General features: G+C 33.7%; 1 protein-coding gene across 8 annotated transcripts in view; it reads right to left on the bottom strand.

Moving 5' to 3' along the window:
- LOC106468478 (clusterin-associated protein 1 homolog) overlaps positions 1-16,723 on the bottom strand; it is a 35,645-nt gene extending 18,922 nt beyond the window's left edge. For 4 of the 8 annotated variants that reach the window (XR_002612655.1, XM_022396809.1, XM_013928908.2 and 1 more), the window contains exons 1-4: positions 16,570-16,723; positions 13,371-13,482; positions 3,154-3,238; positions 1,471-1,647 (exon numbers count right to left, since the gene is read on the bottom strand). Coding sequence is in view for 7 of the 8 variants with exons in the window: in XM_022396809.1 (XP_022252517.1) it covers positions 1,471-1,647; positions 3,154-3,238; positions 13,371-13,482; positions 16,570-16,591 (396 nt within the window). In the remaining variant the exon portion in view is untranslated. Of the gene's footprint in view, positions 1-1,470; positions 1,648-3,153; positions 3,239-11,668; positions 11,759-13,358; positions 13,483-16,559 lie in introns of those variants that run through there. The other 4 variants (XM_022396810.1, XM_022396807.1, XM_022396806.1 and 1 more) reach the window with 4 other exon arrangements.
- Positions 16,724-21,999: the final 5,276 nt, after the last annotated feature.

The raw sequence follows: 21,999 nt of genomic DNA, 5'->3' as shown, positions 1-21,999 counted from the left end.
CATCATGTGGCAGTCTCTTTGCATTAATAAGTTTGACTAAGCAAAAAACCAGGTAAGGTGATTTTGAATGGAAAAACTAAAGCTGAAATCCGGACTCCTCGGACAAAGGTCTTTCTGACAATATGACATTTGTAGTGTTTGATCGAAAAATTTGTGAGAAAATTTCCAGACAAAAGCAAGTATATTATTTATATATATATAATTTTACAAGTTTTTAAAAATCTAGAAACTATGAGTAAAGCTCAGTAATAACTATGGTGAAAAAAAACTTTTATCACAGGACTTACAATAATCATTTTCTTGTTTATAAAAAAATATCATAAAGAATTGAGAGTAGAATATGTAACACAACAGAAAACTAGTAAAATCATATAAATCAAAACCAATATTGTATGTAATAAAAAAATCAGGATCAGTATTATACATAAAAACTTACATCAACAAAGAAAAATGATATTAAAAAATTTACAATCATGGTTTTTTATTAAAAAACAAAACCCTAGAAAATATCCAAAACAAGTTGTTAACAAATTTGAAATTCATAATTTTACTGATCTTGCCCTCTCCAGTGTAACAAGAAAACTAATAATAACTAGGTTTTCTATTCCAGCAACTACAAAGCACAGTAATTCTGGCCAACTAGCAAGATACAGCACAAATAACTGGCAAGATGTCTACATTATTAGATGCACATTCAAATAAAAACTGAAGATAAAAGAATAATTGAAATACAAAATTTTTGATTTAAAAGTGTATATTGTAACAAGTATTAAAAGACAGTATTGTGTCATAATATAAACATTTGTATTTATATGTTAACAGTTTCTAATTGAGTAAACCAAGACCTCTGGAATGTAAGAATAATGTTAAAAAACATAACTGAAAATTTTGCATAATTAAACCAGAATTCAGCAGATTAGTCAATCTCAAAAAAGTTCATATGAAAACATTTCCAGATTGAGATACCAATATAACAGGGCATAACTTGTCCAGCACTAGTTAACTGTGACAAAACACATTTCTTCTTAGAGTTACGATTTAAACTATACAGTTTTCCAGAAGGAACTAAGCTGATCAAATCTGAAATCGAAAAAGTAGAGTAAGGTCCAATGCCGACACAGTAATAATTTATGCTACATAAAAAAGTAACCCCATTCAAGTTACATAACGGTACAGAAGTTTATTAATACATCATTACATAACTCTATTTAATTAGTTGAACTGTGTGGTTATCATCTGTGGTCAAATATGACAACAGTTTAAACAACCTGTGACCTTAAATGTCAAACAACCTTTTTTAGAAATGGTCAAGAATGCAAGGCCTAAACTGAAATACTAGAATTTTTAAGTTTTTTGATATACAATTAGTTAACAATTTAAACACAAATGACTGTACAGATTAGAATGAATGGCATAAGTTATGTACTGCATGATGTAATACACTAATAACTTATGCATTTGCATACATACCCTTTCAGACAAGTTCACCTTTAAATTAGAAGAACTATCTTCATCAAGATCATCTCCTGACTCTTTAGTTCTCATGGCATTGTAGAGAAGTGTGGTGATCTTAAGTAACTCCTTAACCGAGTAACCATCAGCCATATAGAGCTTTTTCATATTCAACCTGATTTGAGCTTTAGTCCTCTATATGGATGTATATAAAAACCATACAATGTCACTTTCAAATAAAGCTTAAGTTATATGGAATAACCTGAACGTTAATCATCATGAGTGAGCCTTGCTATTCGTTACATTCCTACATATGAAGTGGACAAGTACGTAAAGACAGTAGTGTAAAATAAGGCTTCTTGTTGAAATAACCTACACAATAAAGAAGGTCAGAACTTTAATTTAACACTTCATTTGTCAGTCACTAGGTTTCCATTCAAATCTTAAGGCTTCGGTGATATTTGTAAGTAAATAAGTAATGTGATTAACATTTCTATACAATAATGACTCCACAACAGGGGGAGTTACACAAGCAATGGCAGGACTTAGGAAAATATTACATAAAGTAAAAACTACAAGAGCTACTGATCTAAGTAAACAACCCTATTAACTTCTTTTTTAAGAATTAACCTGTTTCAATAAGAGAACATACATATGATGAAGTTATTTAGAATGTTTCAATTAACATTACAATACTATTATTATGCACCTTCATTACTGTTACCTTCATCTACCATAAGAGTTATACAGGTATTAACCTCTTAGTTGTAACACAACTAAAAATGACAATTTATTTTTGTAATGAGATGCATAAAACATGGATATACAGATAAAAGGGTACTGAAGCAGTAACGGGTATTAGTGAGTCAGTGATAACTTTGCAGTACACACTTTCACAAATAAAAGTTAAGGCATGTGAAACTGAAAGGCAACCCAATAAGGTGATTAGTGGAGGGGTTATAAGTTTTTCAACCTATCAAAAATCTTTCTCTCTTCAATACCAACCATTACCATGAAGAGAAGAGTTTCTGGATCATCAGAGAAGATAGAACAAGGCTGACAACTAAGCCTTATCTCATGATTGTTATCTACTAAATCCTATAAGAAGCATGATGACAATTAATTCCTACCACAGGAATTAGTAGTCAGCATCCTTGTAACAGGAATTAGTAGTCAGCATCCTTGTAACAGGAATTAGTAGTCAGCATCCTTGCGGTAGGAATTAGTAGTCAACATCCTTGTAACAGGAACTAGTAGTCAGCATCCTTGTAACAGGAATTAGTAGTCAACATCCTTGTGGTAGGAATTAGTAGTCAGCATCCTTGTAACCAAGGATGCTGACTACTAATTCCTGTTACAAGGATGCTGACTACTAGTTCCTGTTACAAGGATGTTGACTACTAATTCCTGTTACAAGGATGCTGACTACTAATTCCTGTTACAAGGATGTTGACTACTAATTCCTGTTACAAGGATGCTGACTACTAGTTCCTGTTACAAGGATGTTGACTACTAATTCCTGTTACAAGTCCTATCCCAAATTACCCATAATGGAAGAAATTACTGATCAATATGCTGATATTTAATTTCATAGTTTAATACACAAACAACAAGAAATATGTTAGTGGCAGACTTGGAAATACTACCTTACAGAGACAATAGGAAACATGTTAGTAGCAGATACTTGAAAATACAACTTGCCATGAAGTGAGCAACAGACTTTACAAATATCACTCTATCTTGCTGTGTGTCGATATCACTGGGTAAATCAGCATCAGGATCATACCTGCAAGGAAATATGTGTGTATGATATAACTTAAGAATGTCCAACATACTGCATTATTGCCTAAGAGGCTATATTCATGTATTAAGTCATCATGTTTACGAGACTTCCAATACTAATTGAAAACCATCTGCATATTATACACACACACATATATACACAGATATTTCAAGTTATAACAATTCACCACTAAAATCTACTGAATATCTAGAACTGAAATGGCTACGATATTACTGTGATGCTTGTATAGTCTGTTACTACTGTGATGCTTGTATTATCTATGTTACTACTGTGATGCTTGTATTGTCTATGTTACTATTGTGATGCTTGTATTATCTATGTTACTACTGTGATGCTTGTATTATCTATGTTGCTACTGTGATGCTTGTATTATCTATGACATTACTGTGATGCTTGTGTTATCTATGTTACTACGGTGATGCTTGTATTATCTATGTTACTACTGTGATGCTTGTATTATCTATGTTACTACTGTGATGCTTGTATTATCTATGTTACTACTGTGATGCTTGTATTATCTATGTTACTACTGTGATGCTTGTATTATCTATATTACTACTGTGATGCTTGAATTGTCTATGTTACTACAGCGATGCTTATATTATCTATGACATTACTGTGATGCTTGTATTGCCTATGTTACTATTGTGATGCTTGTACTGTCTATGTTACTACTGTGATGCTTGTACTGTCTATGATATTACTGTGATGCTTGTATTGTCTATGATATTACTGTGATGCTTGTATTGTCTATGTTACTACTGTGATACTTGTACTGTCTATGATATTACTGTGATGCTTGTATTGTCTATGATATTACTGTGATGCTTGTATTGTCTATGTTACTACTGTGATACTTGTATTGTCTATGTTACTACTGTGATGCTTGTATTATCTGTTACTACTGTGATGCTTGTATTGTCTATGTTACTACTGTGATGCTTGTATTGTCTATGTTACTACTGTGATGCTTGTATTATCTATGTTACTACTGTGATGCTTGTATTGTCTATGTTACTACTGTGATGCTGTGACGTTTTTTAATTAAAGTTTGAATGTAACACTGTAAAAGGTCATCAAATGCATACTTTGGCCTTTATGTGTATTGAAAGGGTTAACGGAAACAGAAGTAGCTGTATTGAAAGGATTAACGGAAACAGAAGTAGCTGTATTGAAAGGGTTAACGGAAACAGAAGTAGCTTAGCTACGAGCAAACAGCTTAGAGTAAAATATCTATATGAACTTTGGAGTTTCCTGATAACTTCAGTGGTTAAAAGAAATGTTAAGATAAAACTGTCCAAATATAAACATGGAAATAGTGCAGAAAAATAAAACAAAAAATGTAAGTAGAATGTTTTAACTATTACATGGGAATATGACTAATGACTGTAGATGTTGACAAAAACAGATTCAATAAAGCAATAAAAAATCTAGCTCAAACTGTACCTTAAAACTAAAAGTGATTTGAGCAGTAGTTGTTAACAGATTAAGCATGCATAGTGTGACTAGTGTCAGTGAGATTTCTCCAGCAAGTAAAATTTTAGTTATTAGTTGATAGAGATGATAGATTTTCACTGTTAAGTACACAACTGACAGAGGGAAGTTCTGAAAAGTTCATCACAGTTGAAATCTTGTGTTCAAAGAGAAACTGTAGGTTTAAAACTCAAACATACTGTAAGATAGACTTAGAAATAGATAGTGTTCCAGACAAGATTTCCTACAAAATCATGGCAGGGATTTTAAGTTTGGAATGAATCATATGTTCAGACGTGTGTGTTTATGTAGAAACATTTGATAACTTACTGCTAACTCAGTCATGTAGTCCAATGTCTAACACATGACAGTGAGGCTAGGTATCAGGAATGAAAACACTATACCACTAGTACTTCTTGTAGTGATGAGACATAGAAAAGGAGAGACTGCTAGTATGTCTAAGTACTGTAAAAGAGACAGAGCTAAAAAAAGAGAAAATCACTAAGCCTAGTAATAGGGAGAGAGTTAAAACAAGCAGAGAACATTAATGAGAAATAAAGCAGCAAATATTGGTAAAATAAACAGAGGTAAGATAAAAATAATGAACAGTAAGCAATTACATAACTAATAATGGCCCCTCAGATGACCCTACATCTAGAGTAGGCAACAGGAGACTGTTAGAACGTAATTAAGGTTACAGACACACAAACACATGAAATAAGTCAAATCGTTAATAAAATTAAAGTAGAAGACTAAACAAAGTGAAGAAATTAATTAAATCATTTATATTAGATGAGTCATTTATATATACTTTAATGTGCAAGTAAAGCAATTAAGAAAGTTAACATTTTCTTAAATTGAAAATGCATTTCCAATAATACTTACCTTCTTCTGACACATAAGCTATTCCTCGATGTTGGCTTTGCCATAGAAGCATTGGTCTCCCATGCTCCAGTCTTTTATACACCACTTAAATGTTCTTGGCATTATCTAATTTGCAAATCCTTCCACCCACATCAATGCACTCTCTATCCTGACACTGTATATAAGCACCTCACTCAGATAATGAGACTTACATCATCCCAGTCTCTAACACCGGCTTTTAGTAGGGAGGAAGGGTAGGAGAGTGTCAGTGGAGGTAAGTATTATTAGAAATACATTTTCAATTTAGGAAAATGTTAACTTCCAAAACATACTTATCTCTGCTGCCACTTATAGCTAGAATTCCACATTGAGAAGGTGGAGGGGCCAGTGCAGGCATTATCCATACAGACAGTGTCTGTATAGATCATGGGTGTACCAAAATAAGAAATGGCACCGGAGTGGGGAACCGCACTACATCCAGAACAGGTATGCTTTTCACCCTGAACTTAGTTCCTGTATCAAGGATGGAATTGTACATGAGAGATCATCACTATAGGTCAGCCCCAACTAGATAGCTGAGGTTCCACAACTCAGGTTGGAATTAAGGGGTCTTGGTCCGTATATCCCACGTTGGTGGCTAATGCAATTGGAATACAATGTTATGTGTAGATATACTTTTCAATGGATCCCAATCTGTAGCCATAGAGTGATACTTTCTGAATCACAGAAATCACAATGAGAAAGTAACCAACACTGAAGCAGATAAATCTTTTCCTAGACCCGAAGAAGCCTGAAAGGCACCACCCCAGGCTTGGAATGTCGGAATCATGTATCCCTTACTCGACCAAAGAAACAGAACTCATTCGGTCTGGAATTATGAACATTCATCCTCACTCCCAAATTTAGTCAGAAAGGATGTGGTATAACTGTGTTCAACCATGGATCCAGGATGGGACAACTAAATGTTTGGAAAGGAATTCACTTTAACACTCTGAAGGAAAAGCCTCCGTCCACCACCCCAGTGGCTGGAAACTGGGTTTGGTATGGACTCTCTAGCTCCACTAGTATAATCTGAGGGTTAATGCATATTGGGGAGCTCTGGAAACAGTGTAATAGGTGAACCAAGTTCCCCAAATTTTTAAAACACAAACCAACCCAAATTTATTCAATCTGATGATTGGCAAGGATGGGTGGGATCCCCTTTAGCTTTACTTGTGATAGTCAATGAATGGCAGTCCAGAGTAGTATCGTAATACCACCTGGTGAGCTCCTAAGTGGTCTTATGGTAGTAATTATAGTGAAATAGTGGTTGCTAGTGTGGAATTAGTTTGATAAAAGCACACCTGTCTGGGCAACACTCGCACAGAGTGGTATCCTGTGAAAACAAGGTAAGGGTCCCTGAAAGGTAGAAATAAAAATACTCACCCCTCTATATAATCTAGCAGAAATACTTAAGGTAGTTACAGGGGGTAAGCAAAAACCCCCAGATGAAGAGACTGCTAGATCAGGCAAATAATGTGACTTAAAGGTACTGGGGAAGGTATACATACCAGTAAACTCTCCTTCTCAACTTGACAGCTTTTCCACATGCTTTGAGGCAACCCAGCTAGTATAGGGAAACCAACCAATAACAGAAATTTTCATCTAGTATATTACCTCTGGATCGAAAGTAATTATCGGTATACATCACATACCCCACACCGCTCTTAAAAAATCTAGCATTCTCAACAATACCATAATTCTGCACGTGGGATCGAAGAGAAACTAAAGTTTCTGAGCACCCCTAGTTGTCTCTCAAGCCCCTCTGGGGCTTGTGTGAGATATAAACTGCCACGACACATGTGACTCACAGAAGATACCTCACCTTCAAAGCCCAGAATAAAGTGCTGTCTAGTATCTCTAGAGGTATAAGTGCAGGCAACAAAACCTGCAAGACCCTCACTGAACATGACCAACAACAAAATCTGATTGGACGTACAGAGAAAAAGTGAGCAGATGAATCAGAGAGAAGGATTTAACCCCCTTTTCTATCTGGCAGAATATGAGGTAAGAAGAACTGGTCTGAAAACATTGAATGAGAAAGTGGTCTGTGGACAAACAATGCAAATCACTCTGACGGATGATGTCCATAGGTCAGTAGCCACAAAAATAAATCTGCAGGTAAAGGAGATACATGGCATATAAGATTCAGGTCACAAACAGGTGTAGAGAAAGAACACGTAACCTCAATCTACCTGTTAGGTAACTGGAATGGTCATTTGGGACCAATTACCCAGGACGATATGCGGAATCTAGAACTAGGGATTCAAAAAATATGTAGTTGTGATAATCGGACAATATTCAATAAGGCCACCATAAACAATGGCTATTGTGGAAGATGCGAAAACCTCTATTAAAGAGCCAAGTCAAAAACAAGTTATGGATGACACCACTGATTGAAAAGGGTTCAACCTCCTCTCAATACAACATTGCCAATATGCATGTCATTACTGTTGAGAAAAGTTCCTTTTGGACTAAGCAGAAATTGAGACTTGTCAACCTTAGAAATTAAACCCCAGTGCAGAGTGAAAGACAACATAACCTCTATGGCAGAAGCTTGAGCTTCTGGATAGCAATGTGCATCATATCAGTCATGGCTGCCTCCAGAGAGAGAGCCTAAAAGGAAGTGGAAAAATTGGACACACTGGAAGGGACCACGGAAGCAGAAAACCAGGTGTAGCCACCAATTTGGTGCGATCAACAGGATCTGTCACTGGGTTGGAACAAGTCATATTTTGTACCCTGGATAACATATGAAATGAAGAGAAAGTTGAGAATGGTAATCCCATCCTGTCCAGGTGGAAAGCATCTATTGTAAAAATGCAAAGATGAGGTACTGGAGATCAAATTGCCAGAGTTGGATGATCCAATGAGAGGCCAACCTACCAATTTGTGTTGCAAAATGAGAGGCAATCCAACATCTATTCTGCCGGGAGAATCTGTTTGTATTAAGAGGATTGACCTGCTACCACAGGCATAACCTATGGAATATGGCAATCTAGAATGGTAATAAAACTAGTCCCGTGAAAGGAGGCCCAAAATTCAAAAATAAAGATCACATGTCTCCTTGATGAGAAATATAAGACACCACCACAGAAGTGTCTGAATGAAGCCTGATGATTTACCCTTAAGAAGCCCAGGCCATGAGGCCTTGCCTGTTGAAGAGCAAGAAGGATGAAAACATTGTGTAGGGAATCCTCATTGTCTGTGTATAGACTCTGGGATTCCTGATTGTTGGTATAAGTACCCCATCCCTGAAGCAAGGCAATTGTGAAGAGAATGGAACTCTGGATGAGGTGGCAGTAGAGGAACCCAAATTGTAGTAGTATTCCGACTAGTGATCCTGATTAACTAAACTGGGGAAATCATGAAATAGATGTTTACAATCCCCAGTTGCTTAAAGACCAATAAAAGAATCGCTTATGTTCTCATCCCAAAGGCACGAAGGAATCGAGTGGTGCCCACATTCCCAGAAAAAAAAGAACCATCCATGCAGTGGGAGAGGTAAGGGTGTGGCATCCTATTCTATAGTGTTTAGCAGGACGAGAGATAGTTGATACCAACTGAGAGATGAGATGAAAAATAAAAAATACCCAGAGTGATGATATATTGTATTGGAGCAAGAATAGATGTTACAGTCCTAAAGGGAAGCAAGTAGGGGTTGTATTCTGAAAGTAAAATCAGGATGTGATGGTCTAACACTTGATCAAATGTTGCCAGCAGTAACCAATCATCTGTGGAATGATGTGTGCACAGTACAATGAAATGAAGGGGCAAAAAAACTTGTACAATATAGCAGAACCCATGTTAAGCAAATGTGAGTTCAAGGAAAAAAAATGGATCTACAGTACCTGACCCTTGTGCACCACAAATGCCAATAGTGGTGGGACTCCACTGCCAAGGCAAAGTTCAGATAGGAGCTGATTACAAACAAATTGGATATCTACAATCCCAGTAAAAAAAATATCAACACAGATTGGGGAATGAGTAACTTGTGAACCGTAGAGAAGCTAAGCATTGATATAGACATAGAAGATCAATGACTAGATATCAATCTCCCATCTTCACAGGACCAACAATTAACAGGAATAAAAACTCTGAAGAACTAGCTGGACTCTCTCACTAACCCCAGAACAACAAGACTCAGATAACCCTAGAACTAAGTTCCAAATCCCAATGAACTGTGGGGAACAGAAACCCTACAGTTTGAGTGGATAATAGTAGGGAAAATATGAACTGAACAACTAATTTTGACCCAAGGACCATGGTTAAGATTACCACACATCCAGAAATTCTTGGAACCAAGCCCCCACAGCCTCTGAAAGTATACAATAATCACAGACACTGCTGGTGATCTGATTAAGCAGTGCAAACCTTGGATATAGACAGAATCTATTCTGAGGACCAAAGTACTGAGGAGCTGATGTCAGGGATCTTTACTCACAAATAGGTGCAGAACTATGACTCCTCTGTAGGAGCCGATGAAATTCAAGACTACAACAACAACTGGGAGGAATGTACAAGCCAAAATCTGAATCAATGTGCATGCTAACAATGGATTCAGCGCATCCTCAATGAAGCTGGTGATCCTGAGAGTCTTCAAACAAAGAGAAGTGAAAGGAAACAAAATGCTGAAGTTGAGTTGTAAGTCCATAGACTTATTCAGTCCCATCAGGGGACATAGACCTATATAGGTGAACTACGAACGAGTCGGATAAGGCCTAACTGTCCCTTCACATAACTAAGAAGTAAACCTTCCAGCATGAACCACAATATACATGTATGGATAAAAAAACCACTAAAATTTGCTCCCAGACCTTTCAGCCATCAAGTAAATTGCAGGCTCAAAAGCAACCAGGAAAAAGCCCAAAACATCACACACTCAAAGAACCAACAGAAGACAAACAAATCTAAGGCAGCTTATTCCAAAGTGGCCTCCTTTTAATTTTTCATACATCATTTAAAGACCTTGGTGATTATCGTTGATTCAAACAGCATTTTTTGAGGTAAAGTAAGTTGTCTTGTTAGAGCAAAGCAACTTCGGGCCATCTGCCATGTCCATCCTAGGGAATCAAACCTCGGACCCCAGCTCTGCGAGTCTGTAAACTTGCGCCAACAGACTAAAGGAAGACACAGGGAAAAGCGAATCTAAAGTCTCTCCTAAATGTCGAGTATCACCTTTAATTACAGTCTCAGAGTCCCCCAGAGAACCACCACAGGACCGATTATATATGTATCCATCTCACTATGAATAAGATCGCTGACAGTCTCAACCGAGAGTGACCCCCCCCCCCCTGATTCTCGTGCGATGCTAGATATCAGAGGTGGGAGAGGAGAGACCCAATTTGTCTCTGTCCCAGAAATAATAATCTGGGAATTCATAACATAATTGAATGAAAAAAATATTTTTAAAAATTATCAGTTATTATGAAATCAACTAGATAACATGATAACGTTCAAAGTATCTTCGAACAATCGTAATACTGGGAAACCTGTTAGTGATGCTTCATTGAAAAAGTGATAAAATCATCTGAATGAGGTGCTTATATACAGTACCAGGATAGAGGGCCCATTGATGTAGGTGGAGATTATCACAAAACAATTATCACCAAGGGCAACTGAGAAGGGTATAAAAGACTGGAGTAAGCGAGAAAAAATCAGACTAATGCTCAGATAGGCAAGGAAGAAACCTGGCAGTGGAGTAATAGCTATAAGTTGCAGTGGAGGTAATTATGTTTTGGAAGACACAGCATCTATAAAAGTGTTAATTACAAATTAAAGTAGTGCTTCCTAAACAAGTAGTACTGGGTACAGCTGATAGTATAAAAAACTACACAAAGATAAAATATGTTTTACTAGGAAGTGTATAAAACGTCAAACTGATTAGGATAATACATTAGTGTATATATACACTAACCACAAGTAATGGCCACTGAGCTCATTAATAGAATAGAGAGATCTATTTGTAGAACGTGATTTTAATGGCTGTACCAATAAAGTAAAACATAGGATAGTATTAACAAGTTATACACTTACAGTCCAGAGTACCAGAGAAGAACAGGATAGTAAAAACAAGGAGCTATAAAAGCCAGTAGTAGTCCTTATGCTCCCCTGTGGTGTTAGTTCCTATAAGGGATGGTAATTTAAGGTTTTGTATTGATTTTAGGAGGTTTAACCAAGTCATGTTCAAAGACATGTATCCATTACCTAATATACAAAAGACCTTAAATAGGTACATTTCCTCCATAGTGACTATTGGCAAGTCAAGGCTAAAAATAAAGAAAACTGCATTTTTACCTTCTAGAAAGTATCTGTTCAATAGAATGCCTTTTGGTTTATAATCTGCAAGGTTTCAAAGAACAATCAGAGTAAAACATGTTTCATATACTCTTTAACAAAAACTTGAAGTTAAAACTCTCAAGTGCCAATTTTTAAGGAAAGAAATGGATTCTTTAGGTCATATGGTGACTGCAGATGTTGTAAACTACAATCTGAAAAAAGTAACAAGAATGTAGAAATTGTCCAGTACTGAAAACAGTAAAATATAGGAGTTTATGAACGGTGTATTCCACATTTTACAATACTTGCAAGACCCTTACAAGAACAGACAAAAAAAAATGTTTTCCAGTAGATAAATAAGAGGCATCTCAGAATCTACAAGATTTATTACTAAACGCTCCAATTTTGAGTTACCTAGATTTTATCAGAGTTTACATGAAATACAGATTGTTTCAGTTTATGCAATAGAAGCAGTTTAATTGCAGTTAGGTAAAGATGGAAAAAAAAACCCATACCATAGTAAAGCTGAAATCAATTACTCAGTCACTCAGCAAGAATGTTTAACAGTGTTACATGGTATTTTGTTGTTACCTGTTTAACATAAAGTTCACCATAATCAAATATCACAAACTCTTACATAGTGTTTGATGACACTAAAGATCCACTCCAAGGTTAGTCAGGTGGTTGTTGCTATTACAGGATTATGAATACAAAGTAATCCATAGATAAAGTTGAAAACACTCTAATGTAGATATATTAAGTAGAGTTAAAGCTGGAGACTTAATAGTTGATTCAAAACAAATATATAACATATAAATGCAACGTGCAAATACAGAAGAAAAACAAATCCCATAAACTGTAGACAAGGACAGCAAGTTACTTTCTGACTATTATGAAATTACTTTTTTAATCACTTGCTATTTAAAGTGTGTTCTTTTTAACTACACCTGAGGAATGTACCAACTGAATACCCACACAAATAAGTTATTGTGACTTCATGAGAAAAGGTTAGTTTTAAATAAATTTTGTTACAATAACAGTATACCACTCTCATATATGATAAAATAATTCCATTTCAAGTATTCTACTTTCTTACATATTAGAGATATGTAAAGCTTATATCTGATATGATACTTCATTTTTTCCCATTAAGTCTGACAATATGACCTACATATACATAACACCATGAAAGTTAAGCACAGGCATCCTTCTGAAATTAAATCTAATGTTTTAAAATTTTCTTGTCACCAAAATACCCTTGAATAAAAATAATTAGAAAGGAAATAATAGCCCTCAAGAGAATTTGAAGCAGAAATTTCACTAATTAATGTAGACTCAGTCACAAACACACACATTATTCAACATTCAGCTTAAGATAAACCACCACAAGGGTTTCCTATTCTGGCAGTACTGCAACAAAACCTTATCCTAATGAAGCTTTACACACCTTGAACCTTACCTTTTCACTAGCCATTTAAGAATTTCAGCTACAAGTGGAAAATTTGGATTACAAAAATTTTCCATTGAAATCATTCTTGGATATCCCAAAACCCTCATCATTTCTGTAAAGTCTGTAAAATAGGAGAAACAATGAACACTCTCGAAAAGTTTGCTTTTTCAAAATTAATTAGCTGTGTGAGGCCTAACAAGGAGTATTCTTATTGTCTTTATGAGTGAGTGAGGCCTAAAAAGTATTTTTGTTGAAGTTATGAGTAAGGCCTAACAAGGAGTATACTCATTGTCAAGTTAATAGACTAGATATAACCAAACTAAGGTCAATGGGCATTCTTATATTAACTTAGAAACGTTGATATTTTCTGTCATAACAAAAAGCCTAATTGTTAGAAATAGTTTAAAATAATTTGTCAAACTTTTTAGAAATGTCTGTATATGACTAAAGAAATATTTAGAAATTTCCAAGCAAATCATCATATTAAAATAGTTATATAAAGTGTAAACATGCATTAGTTATAAAACAACCTTACATCTGAATACAGAGCTTAAGAAGCCAGTTCAGCAAACAAAAATTACCAAGGAGGTTGTTATACTGACATTAGAAATTTGTTCAACCAACAAAAACTACCAAGGAGGTTGTTATACTGACATTAGAAATTTTTCAACCAACAAAAACTACCAAGTGGTTTGTTTTACCAACATTAGAAATTTGTTCAACCAACAAAAACTACCGAGGAGGTTGTTATACTGACATTAGAAATTTGTTCAACCAACAAAAACTAGTAAGGGGTTCTTTGGTAGATTGTTTAGGCAGAGTATTTATGATGAAACCTAGTTGAATAGATGGCAACTGCCTGTCGTAGAAAAACAAGTGTTGAGGATGACATTTTAAAAGTCTTCCGCCTTTTGTCTTCAGGTCAGTGTGTGTTTGGTGTTGTTGTTCTTTATAGTATTCTGGTGGATTGTAGAGAGCATGCTATGGTTGGTTGGTTTATCTCTGTTTCTGATTGGTGGAGAGACTTCCTGTAAATTCAACCAATGGTAGTCACATGTTACTCAAATGGATAGCCAAGAAATTCAACATAGACATTAGGTGGAAATTTTACAGACATTAAGATCTATTCTGGTGAAAAACAAACAGAAACCTACCAATGAAAAAGACAAAAATATTATTTATGAAATTCTGTGTTCCTTCAATTAAACATACATTGGAGAAATGGGAATAAGACTTGTGACAAAAATAAAAGAACATAAAGACAGTACGAGACTCATGAAAACACAAACTTCAGCCATTGCAGAACACACCATGTTAAATGGACAGAAAATAAATTGGGAAAAAACTAGAATCATTGACACAGACAAATTCTGGAAGCCATGAAAAATTAAAGAATCATTTTACATCAATACAATAAAACATTCACTAACAGAGATTCCAGATTAGAGGTGAGTAACCTGTGCCTACCATTGGTTGAATCTACTGGAAGTCTCTCCACCAATCAGAAACGGGGATAAACCAACCAATCATAACACACAATACTACAAAGAGCAAGAACAACATACAAACACTGATCAGAAGAGAAATGGCAGAAGACTTTTAAAACATCATTCTCTACATTTGTGTTTCTGCAACAGGCAGTTGCTATCTAAGTTTTACAAAGGGGTTGCTGTACCGACATTAGAAATTTTTTCAACCAACAAAAGTTACTATATAGTTGTTGTTCCAAAATTAGAAATTTTTAAAGGTATGCATCACTCAAACAGAATACTATCTGGCTCTCTCTCTATTTACACAGAAATGATTTATAGAGAAGAAGTTGTGGAGCTGGTACACAGTTTATGGAAAGTTTTTCATTCTTTCTAATAAATCTTCTTTAAGCTACAAACTGGAGACTTTAATTTCTAGTTGGGGCTATGTATAACAAACAAACAATTTATATAAACATCCTAGTTTTTTACTTTGTTTTAATTCATTTAAAGTCTTCACTATATAAGGAATTAGTTTGTTAGAAAATCTTTCATGATATCAGTGCTAGTACAATTGAATTAGTAGGAATCAAGTTTCAAACAAATAGCTACTTCAACTGACTATTGTAACACACATACCTTGAATTTTTTACCTCACAAAAATGATCTTGTTTATTAATTATATTACAGATTTCTTTTCACTAAAGGTAAAATGGAAAATATAATCTGAGATATATCAAAAATCCTATTTATATCTTGTAAATCAATCTCCCTTTTCTAAAATCAGTTATTTGTGTACTTTTTGATGACTTACATTGCTGTAGCTGACAAAATAAATGGATTTTCTTTTTGAAAGACAATTAAATATAAATAGATGAAAACAAAATCTATATACAAAAGTGTATTAAAAAATACAAAAATGTTATGTTAAGTAGCACACAAAACATGATAACCATAACTTAACATATCACAAAGATCACCAACATGTTTTACAAGGTCATGCCTTAGTTGTTGTAATTCAGTTTTATCAAAATAGTGAGTTTTTGAATTACCATATCAACAAGAAATTTAATGCAAGGTTATCCAACACTTTTCTAAATTACCTGGTATTTAATTAACCAACATAACATTGATGCCAACCTCATTTCACAAATACTTTCAAGTTTTATTCTTAAATATAATTTCTCATAACCGAATCTTATTAAATTTTTTTAAGTTAATACTTTCATTTTATGATTTATTAAACTGATGTTTTTCTCATTAATTTTTTATCCATCAGCCACAACTTCCTTATACTTTAATATTATTATTTTTTACAATTACAGAAAAACTACAGCGGATTTTAAAACATTAAAATCAATACTAGTGGTTTTACTATGTAACTTGTAGAAAGCAAAAAGCACAGAAATGTCAAAAGTTCTGTGCGCAGACCATTCTAAGTGTAACTTAAAACTACAGTAATTTGTATCGATGTTTACATTTTTATTACTAACAGTAACAGTTTATCTTAATGTAATTGTTAGTATTATGTAGTTTTGTCCATAATAATAATTAAACTTTACAAAAGGGATTTCAAAGTCAAACGTTAACTCTGCTTGTTAGTTAATTTGTATTAATTATGAATATGAATTAAAATATTAAGACTATAATTTATAAATAGTATAAAATAAAATCGAATTTGAAGTTAAACCGTATAAATCATAATGTTGTAAGCAGTGCTCAACTGTACCTATACTTACTTCGAAGATCTCGGTAGGACATTTTTAACAGAATATAAAATAACTTATTAAAAATATTTTAATATTAATATTTTAGTTTTAGATTGTTCTAAGTATTATAATAAAAACAATAGTTTAGGCATGCGATCAACAGAGAAACATCCCTCAAACTGACAGTTCGCCCTCTCGAGGTAGGTAATTGTAATAAACATAACGATGAAAATGAAAATGCCTATAACCGAGCGGTTTGGAAAGGTAAACCTTTTTTCGACAAGGGCAAAAACTGATATGTATAGAAAAATGTATAATTGCATTTATCTAATTATGTATTTTATAAACATTTTTACATATCCCCCTCCACCACCAATGACTTAGTGGTAAGTCTAAAGGTTAATAACGATAAAAAAATCGGGTTTCGATACCCATAGCGAACACAATTACAATCTAGGAAATTTCATCGCTTGGATGTTTTCTAAATATGGTTGGAGACGGCTTGAATGGGTAATGAAGAAAAACTTTAATATAAGTTTAACATAACAGCAAATGTACAACGTTTCGACAAGGTTTTGCCATTATCAGGTACAAGTAGTTTACCATTCAAGCCGTCTCCAACCATTATTAGTCTCAAAGTGGGTTCCTCGTCATCGAATTAGTTTTCTAAATATGTTTCTGTTGCTTCCTTCATAAAAAAATTTGAAATGTCTATCAAAAACTCTGAGAATTTAGTCACTTTATTCAATTAGTCACACTTGACGTAAAAAAATATGTTCAATCAAGTCCCCGTCCTTGAAGCAATGAATGCAGCTCTGGAATGTTACCAAAACGATTCTAATCCTCGTTTTTGCTTAAACATCAACACTATAAGAAAATTGTTTCTCCTTTCCGCTAAATCTTCCATTTTCCAGTTTGAAGGTGTAAAGTATATCCAAACCAAATGCCTATGCATGATAAATCCAGTAGCTTCAGTACTTGCCAATATATTTATCATAATATTACGTCTCCGTTCGTTCGTTAATTTTCCGTAAATTCGTTCCGACGAAACTTTAGCGACACAAGTCCTTTCTTAAATAAAACTGGTTTATTCTTTTCGAATACAACTTTACGATACACTTAATTTCAACAGTCGCTCTATAACAAACGCTATAACTCACGTGGCCAACAATATTCTGTCCGCATACATTCAATTACTCTTTACCTCCCCGTCGCTTCGTGGCCGGTCTTATATATACAAGACTACACTATATCTAGAAGGATCACGAGATTTAAGGAAAGGACGTGAATGTTCTAGAACGACGTGGCGTGATACTAGTCACCTGACCTCGATGTCGTAACAATAAGAAATTGAAGACATTGCCATCTCAAATTCACTTGACAAACCATTTTTTTTTGGTTTCGATAAGTTGATGACATTTATTCAGCTTTCGATAACTTTAACGTTATTTACGAATTTTTCTCTCATTTAAATTTAGATCATTTAGTGAGTTGGGCAAATAAATGGCAAGTGTGTTTTAATTATAATCAATGCAAGATAATGCATGTGAATTATCATAATTTGATTTATAAGTATAATTTAGATGGGAATAACCATAAGCAGTGCCATAAAGAAAGGGGTCTTGATGTAATGGTTGATCAGTCTCTTAAGCCATCCAAGCAGTGCGCTATTGGTAGTGGTAGGGAAAATGGGACTTTATGTTTTTTTATACAGAAATATTGAATATAAGTATAAAGAGGTTATAACTTCATTATATAGATCACTGGATATCCACATTTAGAGTATTGTTTTCAGTCTTGGACTCTTTAACTTGGGGGCATTAAATTGTTGGAAAGAGTACAGAGGACGGTAACTAGAATGGTGCCTAGGATGTAAGTATTGTTGTATGAGGAGATGTTGAAATCTCTCAAATTGTTTTCTCTTGAAAAAAAGAAGAGTTATGGGGTTCTGAGTGAAGTGTTTAAGATTGTAAAGGGAATTTATAGTGTTGCTGCATCATCTTTCTTTATACTTAATAGTGAGAATAGTAGAACTAAATTTTGACATGATAGGAGTCATCTTCAGCTAAGACAATTTTATTTTTCTGACAGGGTGGTTGGCCTTTGGAATGGGTTGCCTTCGGAGTGAGTTTCAAAGAAAGCTTGATAACTATATGAATGATAAGGGCTAGCTTTAAGACATTTTAAAATGTATTTATTAATAGTTTTAGTTCAGTTTAGAGGATGGGACAGCCGAGATGGACCAATAGGTCTCACGTTGTCCCAAAATATTATCTTATGTTAAACCAGATACACCCAAACATAAAATTTTCGATGAAAAAAAAAAGTTGATGAAAAATTGTCATTTCTAAATGTTCTTTTTAAAAAGACAAGCGCAGGCTTCCAAACCTCCGTATTTCCTAAGAACACTCACACTGGACTTTATGTTCCTTGGAATTCCCTTCATGACCAATGTCAAAAACTAGGTATATTAAAAAGTGCTATTCGTACAAATAAAATCATTATTTCCAACATCGATTGTTTCAAAAAAGGAAAATGAAAACCTTAGATTTCAGTTTTGTGTACAAAACAATTTCCCTCTCACTGTTGTTAATAAAGTAATTGCTTCTTTTGAAAATAAGCCACAAATTGACACAGAAAATGATTCTTTCGAATATTTCCCTGTTACTTGTGTTTTATCATCCGTCAAAACTTATCTTCTGATGTCAAAAAATCTGGTTAAAAACAGCCAGTGGATATAAAATTGATATTAAGGTACAATTTACATTTTTATCTGGAAAAAAGCTAGGTCAACTTTAAAAAGTATATGGGTAATGATACTTCAGGAAATGTGTATGCAATTGAATGTACAGATGCAAAAGCTGTTATATTGGTGAAATAAACAAAGAACTTTCTAGAGATTTGCGGGAACACTTATAATCTCCATCTCATGTTTTTGAGCTTATGTCCAGGAAAACAAATTTTTTTTTTCATTATGTTAAGCTAAAAATCCTCAGCAAAAAAGGGCAGCATTAATAGACGAAAAATAAAAGAAGACTTATTAAAAAAAAAGACATAATGTATTCTTGACAAATAGAAAAGTGTTCATTTATGTGTATATTTTAATCATTTCCTTATCTCATGTATATAAAACTAATTTCAATAATTAGACTCAGGTCTATGAGTTTTATTTATTATACATAAATTTGACAGTTCATTGATTCATTATTTTATCGTTGCAATTGCTTTGTTGTATGCTTATAGATTACTGTTGTTATAGATTCTCACGTGATTCTTTTTAAATGCTGTTAGCCTCGGTTCTTGTATCCCACCTGATGATGCCAGATAAACTTGGTGAAACTTTGTGAATAAAATAAACAAAAGTTTTATCATGTACAACCGATAAATCTTGTGTTAATGAAAAGCCAACAAGGTTTAATTTTTTGTATTTCAATCTTTCCATGTGGACATCTTTTTCTGTGCATGTCACGACATTTTAGTGAGTTGTATTTAAAATTTAATTTAATCATTTCATTATCATAGAATACCGATAATCTTGGCATTTAAACGTAGCTAAATATTTTAACATTATATAAGTTTTAAGTTCTTAATTTTATAATTCAATATTTAAAAACTTCTCATTTTCTCCTGGTATGATCCTTGATCTCTAGATTTCCCCCTTTTCTAATTTATTCACCACTCCTCCGAAAAGTACGGAACTTAACATAAATTGCTTATTATAATATTGTTATTGATCAGAAAAAGCATATTTTTTATAGCTTTCAATCTTATTTAGTTACAGAGCCATAAGCTAGAAAATTAGACCCCTCTTCTCACGCTCGCCTTTCATACCTTTCATTTATAAATTGCCATTAGTTTCCGTCTGACATTTAACACTATATTCGTTATAACCAATAGAAAGCTAAAGTTTTAATCTAGCAAATGACATATAATATTACGTTGTTTTCTGTACAGAAAATTGTTATTTCGTTTCCAAGTTCTAGTTCAAATTTTATTCCCACCGAAAACAAATCTAGCAGCTTAGCTGATTTTGTAACGGCTACTATAGTATAGTTAAAAAATCAGAATAATTATTATAGTTATAGGACATTGTCTGCTTTTTACTTGTTATTATTTTGAGTTCTTAGATGTATTAACTTAATTAAATAAAAAATATTTAATGCAGTAGTACCTGTAGTATAACAAACGTAGGGTTATGTTTAACTGACAGTCAGCAGCAAAAAAAAAAAAAAAAGGACCTAAGTAAGTACCATATTTCTTGTTGGTTTCATGTGTATTTTTTATTTATTATAATACATTTAACTAAAATGTAATGATTAGAAACTTTTCACGTTAGATCAAGTAAAATAAATAATAATAATAATGTTTCACGAGGTACGCTCACGAGTAGCCGTGCTTTACGTATTCGATAGGGTAATGTGAGCTACACATTCGCCAAGTGACTTATAACTTGTGTGGCGGGATAGTTAGGTAGACACGGTTCAAAGGGCAATAACACAAAATTTAAGTAGAAACAGATGTATACTGTGACGAGCTTTAAGCTGTTTAGGATAAACAAATATTGTTTCATGTTACAATTTGAAGTCATTCTAGAAAGAAAAAAAAGTAATTTATATGTATTTCATATTTTTATGGTGGTAATAAGGTTGGTCTTATTAAAGAGTTATGGTATTGAAAATAATAGATAGAATATAAAGTTTTATTGAAAAAACTTTTGATATTTAATTAGGAGGTTTTATAGATTACATAAATGAAATTTCACAATTTTGAGATGAAGTAAAGTATTCTTAATCTTAAAATTAAAATCACTTTGCATTCGAAGCAGCCAACACATTGACTCCATATATTCACTGAGAAATTTTTCGTCAAAATACTTCATTAAAACTCTGATTTTTGGTCTACAAAAGGCTCTTTTTAGTCTTATTGCTTACTGAAAGCTTGCATAATTTGGGGTCACGAACTCGGCCAATTTAATCAGCTCGTAGTGAGAGTGTTCAATGATAAAGCTCAAACATGTGAGGTTACAATAAAAAAAACTTCAATATATTTATTGAGGTTGTAATTGTATAAGCAAAACACCGCTACAACCACGGTAAAATAAAAGCAATTTATTAAATTTATTAAAACTTATTCGTTTTCAAGATCAAGGAAGGCTTATTATTTAGTGGTTAGACTACGAGGTTACATCTCAAGTGACTAGCTATTACCATGAATCTACATAATCTTTCACAACATTAATATCTGTACGCCACCACTAGGGAAAGCTTGTATCAGTTTCATAATACATACTGTTATGTCTCTGTATGTTTGTTTGTTAATTCTTCTAAGATACAAGTCCTTTCTTTACAAAACTTGTTTATTCTTCCTCAATACAACTTTGTAATGCCCTTAATTTTCACAGTTACACACACTATAGTTCACAACAATTCACTCACTTTCTATTGCGCTTAGACTTAATTG

The sequence above is a fragment of the Limulus polyphemus genome, unplaced genomic scaffold (assembly GCF_000517525.1).
Source record: "Limulus polyphemus unplaced genomic scaffold, Limulus_polyphemus-2.1.2 Scaffold3020, whole genome shotgun sequence".
In the NCBI taxonomy this organism is placed as follows: Eukaryota; Metazoa; Arthropoda; class Merostomata; order Xiphosura; family Limulidae; genus Limulus; species Limulus polyphemus.
The sequence above is the reverse complement of the archived record's forward strand: the minus strand, read 5'-3'. Positions and strand labels throughout refer to the sequence as shown.